This window comes from Melitaea cinxia, chromosome 2 (genome assembly GCF_905220565.1).
Source record: "Melitaea cinxia chromosome 2, ilMelCinx1.1, whole genome shotgun sequence".
Taxonomy (NCBI): domain Eukaryota; kingdom Metazoa; phylum Arthropoda; class Insecta; order Lepidoptera; family Nymphalidae; genus Melitaea; species Melitaea cinxia.
The window spans coordinates 2019216-2037347 of record NC_059395.1 but is presented as its reverse complement, the minus strand read 5'-3'; the positions used below and the strand labels follow the sequence as shown (position 1 = coordinate 2037347).

The window sequence follows — 18132 nt, the reverse complement described above, 5'->3', positions numbered from 1 at the left end:
CATCTCGTAATTGTTGTCTGGGCGTAATTGCGAAAACAACTATTTAAACTACATAATATATTTATGATAAAACTAACAAACTATTAAGTTTTAATTGTATAATTGTAATTAAATAATAGAAATTTAATTTATACTGCATATAGATAATTATAATATAGAATATCTTATATATAAAATTCTCGTGTCACACACACAATCAATCACAATGTTAGTTACAATAATAATAATAATAATATTCTTTATTGCACACCATTAAAAGATACAAACAAAAGTAGTATAATTAGAGGAAGATGTACAAAGGTGGTCTTATCGCTAAAAGAGCGATTTTTTCCAGACAACTTTTGGGTATAGGACAGCGTATAGAAAAGCCGTTAGGAAGTGTACAAATAACTGTTATAGAAATTAGAATATAATACACCTCCGAAACGGAAGGACCGATTTTTATGAAATTTCGTATGCATATCGGGCAGGTTTGAGAATCGGCCAACATGTATTTTTCATACCCCTTATAAGTGGGGGATTAAGGGGGTTAATAGCATATATGGCAAAACAACGTTTGCGGAATCAGCTAGTAATAATATAAAAAAGTGAGTCAAATCGAAATGACGTATTATGTCACAAAAAAGTATGCTAAATTGCGTTTTTTAAATGTAGCTATATTTTTATGACGCAATATTTCAAATAATTTGTTCAACCGTCGCCGAGTTCAAAATGCTTGCTCTTTCAGATTAAATTATGAATTTTATATCATATATATTTTTATTTTATAAAGGTAATGAAATATCAAATAAACATTTATAAATATAAATTAAAACTGTTTATTATTAAAATTGACAACTGGATAATAATTGAACTTTTATCAAACTATCTTACAACTAAAGTAATAATTTCCTAATCACTATATAAGTTAATACATAATAATATGATATTGTTGGCATTTAAATTTGTATTCTGACAATTATTAAGATATTGGACTTTGTGTCGATATAACTCTTATTGTTTATCTGCTTAATACCGTCAAATCAATCAATCAATCGTCATCAAAAATAAGTCAATAGCATAATTATAACAACTACTAGTAACAATACGATCGACATTTTTACACAACTACCCTCCAAGTTTTACAAGTCAATCAAATTAAAAAGTATATTTGTTTAAATAAAAATAAAATCTATTTCCATTACTATAAAATTCAAAATATTTGAGGCTATACTAACGCTAACTATTAATGAACACTAACGTGAAAAACGTGAATGTTTATTAACAGTTTTATAAAATATTCAAACAATCCAACTTAAATTTCTCTTTTGTTTCAGATGCAGAATTTCTGACGGACGTACGAACATAGTGATAAATTCAATAAAAAAATGATACCATGACGAAATATGTTTCCAGTTGGACAGTTTCATAAAGCGCAGACTAAAAACGAGGCGATGCCTCAAAATGACGAACGAAAAACTGATAGTGGAAAAGGCAAAATATTTGTTAACAAACTAGTCTGTTTCAATTTGTATTCGTTTTTACTGATATTTTTTCTATCTCTACAAAAAGCCAATTCGAACACGACAAATATGAATCAAAACAGCGACAGTGTTAATAGAATAAATAATAAAGATAATTATAAAATAAATAGTGTGCAAAATGATTCACCGAACGAAGAATACGATGAACACGACGATGCTCACGAGGAAAAACACAAAAATGTCAATTTTGATAAGAATCCGTATTATAGTAATGAAAATTTCGCACAACACAGCGATCTTTACAGTCATGAAAGAAATGGTTACAGTGACTATGTAGACTATAAGAGATATTACTTGAATCCCACAAACCCACTCCCAAAATCTAGTGTTAAATTTAAAATAAGCAGTAGGATAGTTCAGACGAAATATGGAAAATTACAGGGGATAGTACTGGCGATGGACGAACACAGATATTTGAGCCCACTTGAAGTTTTTTTAGGTGTGCCCTACGCTACGCCTCCCGTGGGATCGAATAGGTAAGAAAGAACCAAGTTGGATTAAAGTCATTTCTTTTTATTGTGCTAAATAAGACATAAATGAAACAATTCAAACTTCGTAGCACTTAGAATTCGAGTATTTCAATTTAGAAGTTTTGATCTCATAAAAATTCTTTCAAAGGAAATATCATTTACGCTTAAGTATAAGGTCTATTTTGTACTTCATTTTAGGTTTAGCCCTACAAGGACACCTTCACCTTGGGATGGCGTAAGGGTTTCCGATCGTCCAGGTCCGGCTTGTCCCCAAAAGCTTCCGGATTTAGCTGACGAAAGGATTCTATTAGAAAAAATGCCCAAGGGACGATTAGATTATTTAAAAAGACTGATACCTTATCTTAAGAATCAAAGCGAAGATTGTCTTTATTTAAACATATTTGCACCTTTGCAAAGTAAGTTTTGTTTATGTATATTCTTTAGAATAATTGTATTTGCTCGCAAACGAAAAAAACCGACTTCAATTACATTGACAAGTAATACAACGTAGGGAGACGAAAATATAGTGAAGTAAATAAATACGCGTTATCAAAGATTACTCAAAAAGTTGTTACTAGATCTCGATAGAATTAAATTTTTTAATTAAATTAAAAATCATCAAAATCGGTACACCCAGTAAAAAGTTATACGGTATAATACAATGTAGGTCGACGAAAAAATAGTCAAGTAAAAACGCATTATTAGATATTACTCGAAAAGTTGTTGTTAAATCTCAAATAAATTTAAATGGGACCAAATGACACACACCACCTTTCGATTAAAAAAAAAATATCGAAATCGGTCCACCCAGTCAAAAGTTCTGAAGTAACATACATAAAAAACACAGTCGAATTGAGAACCTCCTCCTTTTTTGGAAGAGTCTGTTAAAAACATAAACACTTATGTACACGCATCAATATAGTTTGAGATCATTGTGACCATCCTCTTCACACAAAAGTAAACAAGGCTTAAAGTATAATTTTTTTTTCCAAGGTATTAGTTGAAACGAAATTTCACACGATGATTTTTATTTTAGTGGACGAAACAAAGTTAGCTCTGCCTGTATTAGTGTACATCCATGGTGACAGTTACTCAATGAGCTCAGCGAACCCTTATGATGGCGCAATCCTTGCAAGTTACACAGACCTCATTGTCGTAACTTTAAACTTTAGACTGGGAGTATTAGGTAAGTAGTATGTAACATAAATTACTTAAATTTGTATTACCAAATATCTATTTTTTTCTTAACATGAAATGTTTGAAGGGAAATTCGTGTTTTACTATGTTTATTTCTGTTTTTTCTCTGATTCTCTATTAATTATTTTGTATAAAACTATTTGATTGTATGGAATCTGTCTGAAATAAACTTATTTTTTTATTATTATAATAAAATATACCTGCTGGGTGGTTACGGCAGTTAAAAATATAGCCACCCCCTTTCGTCCTGTGGGTGTCGTAAGAGGCGACTAAGGGATAACATAGTTCCACTACCACCTTGGAACTTAAAAAGCCGACCGATGGCGCGATTACCACCCTTGTTGGCTTTCAAACACAGACCGAAGACGGGCAGCAGCGTCTTCGGTGCGAGAAACGTGGTGACTATGGGCAAAACACATAAGTTCACTCCATTTTTGGCGCGAACTTGTGAAGGCCTATATCCAGCAGTGGACTGTGATAGCATAAACAGCATAAGCTGAAGTGTGAGTTAGTGAGTGTTATAAAATATACTTTAACAAGCAAAGTTTATTTAATCTCCATTAATTATTTAAGCTTAAGATTTCCCGATGGTTAATAAAATTGGGCCAATAAATTGGTATTTTCGAGAAGAAAAGTATTTAAAATTAATTTTGTCGTTGGCAATAACAAAGCCAAACACAATCGCGAAACAATTTCAATATAGCAGAAAAGTATGGTGGATTAGGATTATCTTTGTTAACAGGGAAAGAGGCTTTTGCGGATAAGTAAGATATTTGCGGATTGCTACTTATAATCTGATATGTGAACCAACGTAACAGAAATCTAAGAATTTTGGTGTTATGTACGTGTCATTCTAGCTTCAATTTGTTATTTCAAGACCTTGTATTTCGCATAAATCGTGAATAAACTATAGTAAAACACAAGTATATTCAAAAGTAATAACGCAGAAAAGACATTACCTTTAAATACTACTCTCATTTTTTTTGCAACTAGTTGTTCTTTTTTATTTGTTCACGGTATAAGCCACTACCGGTCACCAACCCAGCGTGGTAACTATGGGCAACACATATGAGTTCACACCATTTTCTGCGCGAACTTGTGGAGGCTCATGTCCAGCAGTGGACTGCGATAGGCTGTAATGATGATGATGTTGATGAGTGACGATATAAGCCACTTATAGTTAGCAAAACCTGAATACCGTCAAATAAATTTTAACCAATGCATTTGATTTTCTTATCACACAGACAACAGTTTCGAACGATTTTCTTGTAGAGGAATTGTGTTAATTTGCCCAAAAGAGACTAAACTGGAGGCGAATAATAAAACATGTCTAAATTGCTCTAATTAGGATAATTTTCTGGCAGACGTACAAACTCATTAGTCGTGACTTGGAACTTGTTCGGAATTATTGGCAAAAGGCAACAATCTTTCGAAGAGTTATTTCTTCCAGGCTGTTATTGTGCAACACTTTTAATAAATAAACATTCTTTGTTCTTGTTTAGGATTATTGGCACTTCTTTGATCTTGTGATAATTTAACGTTGCCAAAACTGTATTTCTATTTAAACAATTTAGTTAAATGCTAATAATTAATTCATTAAAACAAATATAATAAATATGCGATTTAAAAGTGCTTTTGATGCTTGCTGAATAAAATAATTTTTATTTTATTAATTGTTTTGGAAATAAGTTTAAAATGTGGTATTTACAATTTTACAATTTTAGTCGTTTTAAGTTACCGACAAATCAGAACAATTTCAAAGTCCCATGGTTTCGGGTATATTTGTCCATCTGTCTGTTTGTTCCTGCTAATCTCTGAAACGGCTGGACCGTTTTGCATGGGAATTTCGCTGGCAGATAGCTGATGTAACAAGGTGTAACTTAGGCTAATATTTTTTTTTGTAACTGAGAAATAACCTTTTTGTTAAATTCCACGCGGATGAAGTCGCGGACACAGCTAGTATTACATATACGAGTACATTCATGTAGAAATGATTGCTCAGAGTAAAACAAAAATACTTTTATTAATTTATTTAAAAGCAAAAGCCAACTACACCGTTTTTCTACCGCTCGTACCGCTTGCTCAATTCAGTATGGCGACACCTCCTTTTACTATATCTCACTCGCTCATACTTACATACCCTCTCTTTCACTCACGCTTACGTTCCGTTTCCCACATACATAATATGTCTTATCCAAAATACAATTCTGTTCCAATTTGAACACATAATTCATCAATACCCTTCATTTGCAGCGTTAATATTTAAAAATGTGAACGTATTGGAAACGATTTCCGTTTATTAAACATAGAGATTGGAAACAATTTTATCAATAAATAAATTGAATAAATCTTGACATTATTCACGTATTCCGAGTATGAACTGCCTAAACGAGTTATATGAGTATATTATAAATGCAAATAGGGGTGAAATTGAAAGGCAAACGTGGATACATTGATAAGGAGTACGTTTCGACTAAAACGTATTTCGTCTGGCTTCCTCCCATGAAATGAGATGGTTATTGAATGTTGTACTGCTAGTGAAATCAATTTTGCTTGTGATTTCGATAAATAAATCGATGCAATTCTAAAATCGAGTTTCGCTGTATTGACGGTTTTCAGTCTGATTGCGATAAAAAGAAATACATCAGCTTTTTTTATCCTGTTTTCTGTTCCGGGGGTTGTGGGTTCGATTTCCACCCATATATTTATTATTAATAAGTATGTCTATCGAAAAAAAAAATGTAGCTATATACCAGTCGGCTGTTACCTATAACAAGCATTATAATAAGTTTCTTACTTTAGGAACAGATGACCGTGTGTGTATTGTGATAATATGAATTATATATTATTATTATTTATTTATCATTCATTTTGCTTTTAACATTTCATCGTGACTAAATTAAGATCATTTATATATATATATATACTAGCTGATCCCACAAACGTTGTTTCGCTATATATGTTTTAACCCCATTAATCCCCCCCCTACTTTGTAACTCATAGGTGTGAAAAATAGATGTTGCCCGATTCTCAGACCTACCCGATATGCATACAAAATGTCATCAAAATCGGTTCAGCCGTTTCGGAGGAGTATTTTAACTAACATTGTTACACGAGAATTTTATACATAAGATATATTTAATATTTATCAGTACTATAAACATTCATCCAATATTCATTTGATGATTTAGAATTTTTGGGTTGTGACCTTGTTATGAATAAGACGAAATTTACTAAGGTTGATTTTCATATCATAAACACTTTTTTTCCTATGTGTTAATATTAAATACTGAATAATGTATGTGCTAGCAACGTTTTATCGTATTCGATATTTGAATCTTATACATAATATTTTATACATAATGACGGGGATAAAGTGATATTTTCATACCGGCTCACGCCAAAATCCAAATCGAATTTCAGCAACGTATTGGGAAGTGAAAAATTCGATCCCTGACCTCATAACTCACGACGTCCAACTCAAACTGCTACGTAAATTTTGCAGGTTTCCTAAACGCTAACCCCACTCCACACTTGAAGGCTAGAGTGGCGAACTACGGTTTAATGGATCAAATAGCTGCTTTGCATTGGGTTCAACAAAATATTGCATTGTTTGGAGGTGACCCAACGAATATAACTCTAATGGGCCACGGATCAGGAGCCGCTTGTATCAATTTCCTTATGATATCACCGACGGTTATGCCAGGTTCATATATTTTTATATAATTATTATCATGTATGCCTGTTTGAACGTAGCGTTCTGTTATGTTTGAATTACGATATAATGTTGTACCTTGTTATTTTAGTCGAATTAATTACGCAGTCGCAATTCACTTAAGTTAATTAATATTACGATTCACGTTGAAACAAGAAATGGTTTATCAAATATAAGTGCCTAATCTCCTTACTTAAGTGGTGTAATTTCGGTAAATAACGAATATTTGTATCGTTAATTTACTATAAATTAATTTTCTTTACTCATTTAAAATATTCTGGTTCGTCTTATTTTGAAGGATTAATTGATTTGAATATAAATTAGATAGGGTTATATCGGTAAGATTTTATTTTATTTTCAGGTCTTTTTCACAGAGCAATACTTTTGTCCGGATCAGCACTAAGTTCGTGGGCCATAGTTGACGATCCTGTTTACTATTCATTGAAATTAGCGAAACGTATGAACTGTACCATACCGGAAGACCTTGCAAAAGACCATGAAATAATAGTAGATTGTTTGAGAGATGCAACGATAGAAGAACTACTATCAATTGACATATCACCTCCGAATTTCCTGACTGCTTTCGGACCATCTGTAGATGGAGTTGTAATAAAAACAGATTTCGCCAAAGACTTTCTTACACTTCACTCGACTTCAGATTTTCCAAGTTTTGGTCCTTTAAATAATATGAACCAGAATAACTATCATATAAAAAGAAGCGATAGTGGAAGGAGGTTGTTCCAGAATAAATACGATTTGCTCTTCGGTGTTGTGACGTGTGAATCTCTTTGGAAGTTTTCAGCCCATGATATCCAGAATGGTATCGAACCAGAGAAAAGAGACCGCATGCTAAGGTAATATTTAAGTGAACTGCAATTTTAATACTTTTAAATGCAATAAACATTGTTAGTTCTATTATATAATATTTAAAATTGTTACTATATTCAAAGACTTTAATTTTGATTATTATGTATTATTAATTATAATAAAATATATTTCTGCTGACTGTCACAGGCTCACTAAGTATTGAATCAGATATAATTCAATGCACTTTTATCGAATAAAAACACGTTTGTTCCAGAACCTACGTTAGGAATTCTTACACGTACCATTTGAGCGAGATATTCTATACGATTGTCAACGAGTACACCGACTGGGAAAGAACGGTAGAGGTTTGTTTAATTAATCTAGTTAGTCCAACTTAATTGCTTGAGACTAGTTTGTTGGCTTAAATTCAGTAATTAGACACGCCTTATTTTTAATTAATGTAAATGAAAGGATATTATTGTAAAAAGATTTATATCGATTGTATTATTGTTTGTTTTCAACGTTTCAAGAATTTCAATTATTTGCACTATTGTCACATTTAGGGTATGTTTAAAATTGACTGAATAGCCGGCATTCTATTTCTAATGTTTATATGAATAATTTTCAATTATCATTTTCATTGCTTTTGACACTTATGATTATGTGATCGTAATGCTTTAAATATCATCAGTTAACAATCTATAAAATGTCAATCTTTAAAAATATCTACAAAAATCTATGAATGATTTAGTAGATTACGTATAAATTTTTGATTAATTCACATTCTGGCGCTTTATCACAGACCGTCAACAAAGTTACGAGTACAATATTGGGAATAATGTAAAGATAACCATAATAATAATACTTTATGTTACACCATCAAAAATAACAAAAATAATAATTACTAAAGAAGTGCGGCCTTATTGTCAGAAGAGCAGTCTTCCAGACAACCTTGGAGTAAAATATACGACGTGAAAATACGTTTACGAAGTATTTATCAGTTTTAATGGTTATAAAATAGTCCGGTAAGGCTTTAGATTAAGAACCGTCGACTTATCTAAGCTCAAAATTGGACCGTTTATCAGCATAAAAAAATAATAATAATAATTTTTATCAACATAATTTGGTTACAAAAAAAAAAAATAACCCTAACCTATCTAATTTCAAAATGCGGTTCTTAATCTAAAGTCTAGCCAATAGTCCTTTTCAAATATATCATTTTTTTTTGTTATTATAAAATATTCATAGAACACAATATTTTTATACTACCAGTAAAATTTGTAATTTTGTATCCCCAAAAAAGCGGAGAATGGATAGATAGATATATAACATTTTTCGTTGAATGCATTATTTTTATTTTTAGACGCTGTGATAAAGAGATAAAATTGACGATTTTATCTCTTGTATTTTTAACGTCACAACTTATGTAGTAAAGCAATTCGCTTCAGCCTGTAATATCCCACTACTGGATATAGGCCTCTTTCCCCATGTAGGAGAAGGATCAGAGCTTAATCCACCACGCTGCTCCAATGTGGGTTGGCGGATGTATTCCCTACTATGAGTAACGATCGCTATAAGGTGTACATGATAACAACGGGACCGACGGCCTAACGTGCTCTCCGAGGCACGGTGAGGAGACCAACAAGGTCTGCACAAACAAATTCGCTCAATTAAATCAAAAAATATTTATAACTCATAAAGAATAGCTTAAACTCGGTTTTTTTTTTCGTTCTTAAATTACGAATTGTACTTTTTCTATTAATCCTAATCTTTCTTCAATACTTTTCTTTGGTTTGTGAACTAAAACTTCATTACGTACGTATGACTTGGGGAGTAAGTCGGTGGAAGCGTGACGAGAGTGTTAGGAAGTGTGATCGGGCGAACGGAATTTGATAGAGAGATATAAGTTAGATGGAGCTAAGGAAATTTTAGTTTAATCGTGTAGTCTAAGCACATTCGTTATTTTTTAGCGGACTTCCAAAAAAGGAGGAGGTTCTCAATTCTTTTTTTTTTTTTTTTACTTCAGAACTTTTGACTGGGTGCACCGATTTCGACATTTTTTTGCTATCGGAAGGTGGTGCGTGTGATTTGGTTCCATTAAAATTTATTTGAAATCCAAAGTAGTTACTTTTCGTATTATATCTAATAATGCGTTTTAGCTGGACTATTTTCTCGTCGACACACGTTGTATTATACCGCATTACTTTTACTGGGTGTATCGATTTTGATGGATTTTAATTTAATCGAAAGCTGATATTTATCATGTTGCCAAATTTAAATATCATCGAGATCTGATTACAACTTTTTGAGTAATCTTTGATAACACGTATTTACTTGACTATTTTTTCGTCTACTTACGTTGTCTTGTCGATGTAATTGAAGTCGGTTTTTTTTTATTTGCGAGCAAATACAATTATATCAAATCGAAACACTTTTAGTTGCATAAAAACACTTTACGTGATGAAGTGATTTATCTTTTTTCTTTTATATTAACTCGACGCGTTACATGAAAGGGAATTTATCGAGTCGGGGAGAATTTTTTTCTCATCGAAAGCGATACAGAATCGTTTCAATTTGTTATCACTCGTAAGTTTATATTGGAGCTGTTCTTTATCAAAGCGTCAGGTGCTGAATTACGGTTATTTATTGTAGCTATCAACATCTGTCTGCCTTCCTATTCGGACGTGAAGTAACTCGAGGACCACATTTTACTTGGATAGATTTAGTGGATACAATTTAGTCTGATATTGATTGGGACTTTGACTTATGGTTGATTTGTTACAAAAAATATCTTTCGTTCATTGAATATTTGCTTGCTCAAAGTAGACATTTAACGACAGCAAACAATGAAAAACGACTATGGACGACTTCAAAGGACATGATTGTGCAAAGTAAACGTCTCCTTTTTCGGTTATGGTATTCGTGTGTATAATAAAATCTCACAAACAATTTTGCAATTGTTTCAACATTAATTTAAAGTGTTTATTAAAGATAAATTAATAAATAAAGCGTTATTATTCGTTGATAAGGGTGTTTATACGCTGTATTTCGTGCATATATTACCAATTTTGTACTAAAACACAGTTTATATATTATTCTCAAAAGAGTAACTGCGGAGTTTCTTGTCGATTCTTCTCTGCAAAATCTACATCCCGAATCGGTTGTAACTTTACTTTTAAAGATAATAATCAATTTAAAATTTAAATTTGTAAAATTACTTATCGAAAGTGCTTTTGAAGCATATTTGAATAAAGTTTTATTTTATTTTTGATAAAATACTTAACATCATAAAACAAATTCAAGATTTTAATAGGTATTATCGTGTAACATAGAACTGTCACGTTCTACACTTACAACGGAAGAGAGAGAACAACGGGTTGTGGACGTCGATTAAGTTGGACCGCGAACTTTCTAGAAAATTCTCGTTTGAATCAACTCTACCACTATTTCTATTCAAATAACTCTTTTCCAGAATCCAATAAACACAAGAGACGCCACCGTATCAGCTTTATCGGATGCTCAGTACATTGCTCCGTTAATACAAAGTGGTGACTTGTTGAGTGGGGGACCAAGGATAGCGTCGAGCGATGAAGACTCTCCCGGAAGACCAACAAAAACATTCTTCTATGTGTTTGACTATCAGACAAGAGATGGATTTTATCCGCAGGTAATAAATATTTTAAAATGCTATATCACTAGTTTTGACGTTATATTAAATTCCGGCGAACATTTGGTAGTTACATTTCTACGCAACACGACTATCTTCTTTTTTTTTATGAAACAATCATACGCTTCATCTTTACCGATTTAAGGCGATGTATGGCAAATACGATCTATTTGCTGGATTTAATTTAAGATGCCATATAAGATCCACTAATTTTAAAGGCTACAAAAATATTTGTCACGGTCCGAGCGTTGTACATACACATATATATGGTGTGTATTTTTGGATACTGATTCAGGATTTCCATCCTAATTTATTATTATTGTTTAAAAAGCCACATAAAATTTAATAAATATAAAATATGTTATCTTCAACTTTCTCCAAAAACAAGGGTGCATTCCATAAATATTAATTGTTTAATTAAGTCACCGGTTACCCCAAAGGACCTAATAATGAGTCGAGTTAAAAGCATGTACGTTTGTTTCAAAACAAAAATAAAATTATTCATACATTTAACCAGAAATATGCGTATGGGGATTCATTCGATGTAATGAGATAATTTTGTTCAGCAAACCGGCTTTTAATATTCCACAGTCGGATGAACGTGTGTTGTTAAATTTTGTAACTGCTTTCGAAGTTTTACGGTTAGACTGAATTCGTATATTTTAATATAATCCAGACGATATACTATATTCTAGTAGGGAGCTGTTATTGATAAATTAATTTAAGTGTTCATTATGAATTTTTTAATTACTATTTTAAAAACAAATCGTTTATATATTTTTTTCTAGCATCAGTCATAATTTTCGTAGCAATCTTAGCATTTACTGGTTTCTTTAAATACACTCGTATAGTTAGACTAGTATTGGACGTTTCAATAAATTTTCCTTCGATTTTATTTCAAAATGCTGTCACAATTATTTCTTCTATACAAACTGTTCAAAGAAATATTCTTTTCTGTTCATTTAAAGGTAAAAAAGGATTTCTCTTTGATAAAACTGAACGGAATTTTTTGCAAACCTGATGAGAGTTTTATTGTTTTCTTTTGCTGTAAGAAAGGTGATTTAATTAGATCAGTGATTTTATATGAGTACATCGACTGCGTTCGATATTTGCACTTGATTAATTTCTTAGACCATGTCGATATTTTTTTTTCTGGCATATTTGATAGTTATTATGTATCTCGGCTTGGTATAATGGCTCATCAGGGATTGTTAATTACGAAACGTATGTAAGTTTGGTTTTGTTTAATGTTTATTCTAGATAGTTTTCTATATTCTTAACTAATCTTTAAACTTATTTTTTAAGTATTATTTTAGAAGATTCCTTCAACTAAGCGATGTTACTGAATTGTCTATACTAATTAATGTAATGAAAATTGAATAAATAAATGGATTTTGATTTTAGTGTACATTATAATAAAATTTGCAGTTATGATATTAATTTATTTGAGGCTAACTTTAGACGTTAATAATATAATAATAATATATTACAAATTTACTTAATTTATTTATTTTATTAATGACTATTATTTATTAATTACTTAATTTATTTAATAACAAATAAAAACAAAGAAATACATTTACTTTAGACGTTGAATAAAATTATATCGTTTTGGTGTATAGAACTTAAAAAAACGGAATATACAACGGACGGAACGGAACGGACGGAACGGACGGAACGGAACGGAATATATAAGCGCATTACTTCTAAACGACTGCACAAAATCAAACAATTGTTTCTGTGTTTTTTTATTGTCGCGACAAGATTTGTACTTAAAATATAAAAATCGATATTTCAAGATATAAAAATATATACATAGGTATGACGTTAGCCTCCGTTTATTATATGTCTAGACTATATTATATAAATATATAATATATATTTTATAAATATAAAATACTATTTTCTCACAGAGAATGGGCGCGGTGCACGGCGAGGAACTCCCATATATCTTCGGGGCTCCATTAGCAGATGGTTTCGGACATTTCCCTGAGAACTACACCAAGTTCGAGACGGCTCTATCTGAGTCTATAATGCTTTTTGTGGCCAACTTCGCTAGAACCGGGTAAACGACCTTTATATAAAGTAAAATATAGTCAACTAAAATTCCGGTGGTCGTGGGATAGATTCTCGCTCGGAAAAAGTATTTGTGTTGAGGTATTGTATAGTCTAGTTAAAGATAGATAGTAAAAGTGGCAGAGTGTGTCATTGTTAGTCTCTCAGTCCCGATTGTTATCACAGATATGTGACAGCGATTGTAATTGGTAGTAATTAAATTATTCGCTGATACGCATCTCGAAGAGGAGAAGAAGTTTTGACCTTGCAGCGAGATATTATGTTATAGGTTGAATATATATAGAATCTGCATATCTAAACATTGTTAAATTATAGTATAGGTATTAAAATACTAAAAAACATATGAAATATTGTCATTATATACACAAAGTTTGTACCAAATGTGAATCCAGGAATGTTTAGTCCATACGAAGGCTTATAAATGTTCAAATTTTTCCTTTGAATCGGGAACGTTTTTGCGGAGCTTTGAACATTGGATTTATTAAACGATTTTTGATTTTTAGTTTTATGATATTTTAGTAAAATTCATTTTTTTTGGTAGTTTTTATCATAAAGGTTGACTCTTAAGAGGATTATTCAAATGTTTTTATTTCATATTCGGTACAACATTTAGTTTTTCGGGGTTATTTTTTTTAATTAACGCTCAGATATCTATGTTCTTTTTTTTGAATATTTTAAAACTTTTTTTATCATAGTTGTTAAAACATTGTTGAAAAAAGTTTCTAAAACTGTACACTGTAATGAAATATTCTCTCTAGGAATCCAAATGACAACGCTCGTCAAGAAGCCTTTCTGCCAGCGTCAAGGGAAAGAAATAAGTTTCGCGGAATAAATTGGGAAGAGTATGACTCGACACACCAGAAGTATCTCGAAATAGGTCAGTACACGTCGAGGAATGAAAATAGAAAGGCTTTTCTCGAAACACTTTTACCGAAGACATGGCTTATCATCGCAAATCTTTTCACTCTATATTCTATGACTAAATAAAATACTCGTTATTTTTTTTTTTTCATATGTAAATTCGTTTCCAGTCAGTATTCCTAACTTTTCTCGACATTGTGAGTTACTAATTTCTATGCAAAGATATTTCAGTCTAAAGCCTCTTTGATATTAAAATGTAAATTAATTTTAGGCGACCGTAGGATGAATTTTATAAAATATTTTCGTTCAATGAATTAAACGCTACATTTTGTTATCAGGTATAAAGCCGAGGATGAAAAACCATTATCGAGCACATCAGCTATCAGTTTGGCTTCGACTCGTTCCCGAACTCCACAGAACAGGTATGGAAGATGTTGCGGCGCGCCACAATTTATTCAGGAACCATAACGAACAAGATCTCTATGAGGGCATCGTTCGACCTGATCCTTTGGCACGAAATACAGATAATGATCCGATAAGGCGCAATGGCTCAGCTTATACCGATACAGCGCTAACCACGGTCGATACGATATTAGCTACGTGCGTGACTATGATGCCAAACGGGAGAGATTTGCAGAGTTTCAACGCCACGGATAATACTTTAGCCAATTTAGAAGCCGCAGGCTATGCGGCGTATTCAACCGCTCTCAGTGTCACAATAGCTATCGGTTGCTCCTTGCTTATATTGAACGTTTTGATATTCGCCGGTGTTTATTATCAGAGAGATAAATCAAGGTCCCGCGGGAAACAGCAACGGTTCAATGAGAAACACTTTGAAACGATATCTGGAAAACACTCCCATTATCATATCGACCCTAACCTCGCCCCTAGCTTGGTCGTGGACATCGAGCGGCAAAATAGAAAGAAAATTATGGCGGACCCGAGTTTGGGGAATCTGAACTTTAAGGGACCGTTAGACGGTCCAAAATCACCAAGCCCGACTCTCAGCATAGATAATATGATGTTGCCAAGTAAATTGGGCAGTCGTAACAGCAGTTTTAGATTGCCAAATGTTAGCTATCCTCAAGTGGGTGGGTATGCGACATTGCCAAAAAATTTGAATCAATTTAGTAATTCGCCACCCCTTCAAGATTTAAGGCATAAATATCCTCCAAATGGTTCTGCAGATTCACCTGGCAGAGAAGAATCTGCAAGAGCCCATCACGCAACTCTAAGGAGAGGCAAATCTCTACATCCCACAAGTCTACCGCAAGCTGCTATTGATGAGATGCGAGTGTGACAGAGAAAGACTATGAGTTTTAAGTGATTTTTGAAGTGTAAATAATTGTACGGCAATATTTTTTAGGTGAGGACGTTATGGATACTTTCAGTCGCTGTATTGATTGATTATTATTGATTAAAGAAATCCGATATATTTGCTTCGTTTTATTATGATTTTCACGATAATTATATCATAAAATAATTTTATTTATACGACACTAAAATATATATTCCCATACACACAACGTCACCCGGATTAACATTATGGGGTTACATGAAATAGTTCATAGCAGTAAAGTATTTATTACTTCCTATATTATAGTCCATGACACTACTAACTTTGAAAACATTATAAGTACCATTTCATTGCTATAGAACGTCGTTCGTATGTGCAAATCATACTTGATCTCAAGGATACTACTGGGACGGAGCTTAAATGAACATTTTGCTTGAAATGCTTGCGGTCGACGATAAACAAGGCTATAAAGACCCTTTGTTTGGTTCCCGGCATACATAATAAGAAAAAGTGATGTCTGAGTGAACTATCGAGGTAAGCACAAGTTTATCGAATCGATAGATGTCGTAAACCGCGATTGACGTCAACTTTTATAGTCGCGATAAAACTATTTACAGAAGTTGTACTTGTACCACCTTAACCTAACATTGTATTGGCCATATAAACTTTTGCTTAACGCTCGGTTTACACAAAGTTTAGAGTTTAAGTACGTAAAAATATGTTTATTTTAGTATTTTTGTGAAATTTTTTAACTTTTTAAATATTTGTTTCTAATGCTTAATTTATAAATATTTTTTTCATCATCATCATCATTACAGCCTATACAGTCCACTGCTGAACATAGGCCTCCACAAGTTCACTCTCAAGAGAACTCATGTGTTTTGCCCATAGTCACCACGCTGGGCAGGCGGGTTGGTGACCGCAATACTGGCTTTGTCGCACCGAAGACGCTGCTGCCCGTCTTCGGCCTGTGTATTTCAAAGCCAGCAGTTGGATGGTTATCCCGCCATCGGTAGGCTTCTTAAGTTCCATGGTGGTTGTGGAACCTTGTTATCCCTTAGTCGCCTCTTACTAGATCGTTCAATAAGTCCCGAGACTAACCTGGAAATGGCGCATATATTAAAAACTCTTTTGATTATTAAAAAGTACTGGCTATCAATACAAGAATATGTGTCAAATTTTTAAAAATGGAACAATAAAATTATTGATTTTGAAACATTTAAGTGACGCTACGGTTGTAATTTCGATACAATGGAAAAAAACGAGTTTCGCGTGTTGATAAAACATTGTTTTTTAATGGGAAAAAATACCGTTGAAGCACAGCAATGGCTAATAAAATGTTATGCAGGATCAGCTCCCTCTAAAGCAACCATTTGTCGGTGGTATGCCGACTTCAAACGCGGTCGCATGGACACCAATGATGGGGAACGCTCAGGTCGTCCAAATGAAGCAGTGACTCAACAAAATATTAACCAAGTCCTCAAAATCGTTTTGGAAGATCGGAAGGTAAAAGTGCGAGAGATAGCCGAGATAGTGAAGATTTCAGCTGGTAGTGTTTTCACTATTTTACATAAAAATTTGGCCATGAAAAAGCTTTTTTCTAAGTGGGTGCCGCGTTTGCTTACAACTAATCAAAAGGAACAACGTATCAATGATTCAGAGCGATGTTTGGCGCTGATGAATCATAATAAAAAGGATTTTTTACGTCGGTATGTAACAATGTATGAAACCTGGATATACCATTTCACTCCGGAATCCAATCGGCAGGCAGCGGAGTGGAGAGCGGCTGGTGAAAGCCGCCCGAAGCGTCCAAAGACAAGAGAAATCGGCCGGTAAGGTTATGGCGTCTATATTTTGGGATGCGCATGGAATACTTTTCATCGACTACCTTGAAAAGGGGCAAAATATAAATAGTGACTATTACATGTGCTTATTGGAGCGATTGAAGTACGAAATTGCGGATAAACGGCCTCACATGAACAAAAAGTAAGTGGTGTTTCACCAGGACAACGCGCCTTGTCACAAGTCTGTGAGAACGATGGCCAAAATTAACGAATTGGGCTTCGAATTGCTTCCTCATCCCCCTTATTCGCCAGACTTGGCCCCCAGCGATTACTGGCTGTTTGCAGACCTCAAAAAAATGCTTCAGGGTAAGAAATTTGACTCAAATAGTGAAGTTATCGCAGCAACGGAGGCTTATTTTGAAGCCAAAGACAAATCGTTCTACACACATGGGATAGAAAAGTTAGAAAAGCGTTGGAGGGACTGTATCGCTCTTGGAGGAGACTATGTTGATGAATAAAAATTAATTTTATAAAAAAGACCTTTTTTTAGTACTTAGTCTCGGGACTTATTGAACCACGTGTTACGACACCCACGGGAAGAGAGGGGGTGGCTAAATTCTTTAGTACCGTAGCCACACAGTAATTATTTTTTTTACTGTTGATTTATTGTGAAAATAAAAATAAAAAACATTTGCCGCTTAAACTCAAGGTCCAGATTTTTGATTAACATATTAA

General features: G+C 33.1%; 1 protein-coding gene across 1 annotated transcript; it reads left to right on the top strand.

The window, feature by feature from the left end:
• The first annotated feature begins 1385 nt into the window (after positions 1-1385).
• Positions 1386-15751, top strand: LOC123659628 (neuroligin-4, Y-linked-like). The gene is made up of 10 exons (XM_045594832.1): positions 1386-1999; positions 2192-2409; positions 3030-3179; positions 6696-6896; positions 7267-7759; positions 7987-8071; positions 11185-11379; positions 13293-13444; positions 14214-14332; positions 14655-15751. Exons 1-10 carry the CDS (start codon positions 1386-1388, stop codon positions 15614-15616), a joined length of 3189 nt encoding a protein of 1062 aa, XP_045450788.1. The 3' UTR covers positions 15617-15751.
• Positions 15752-18132: the final 2381 nt, after the last annotated feature.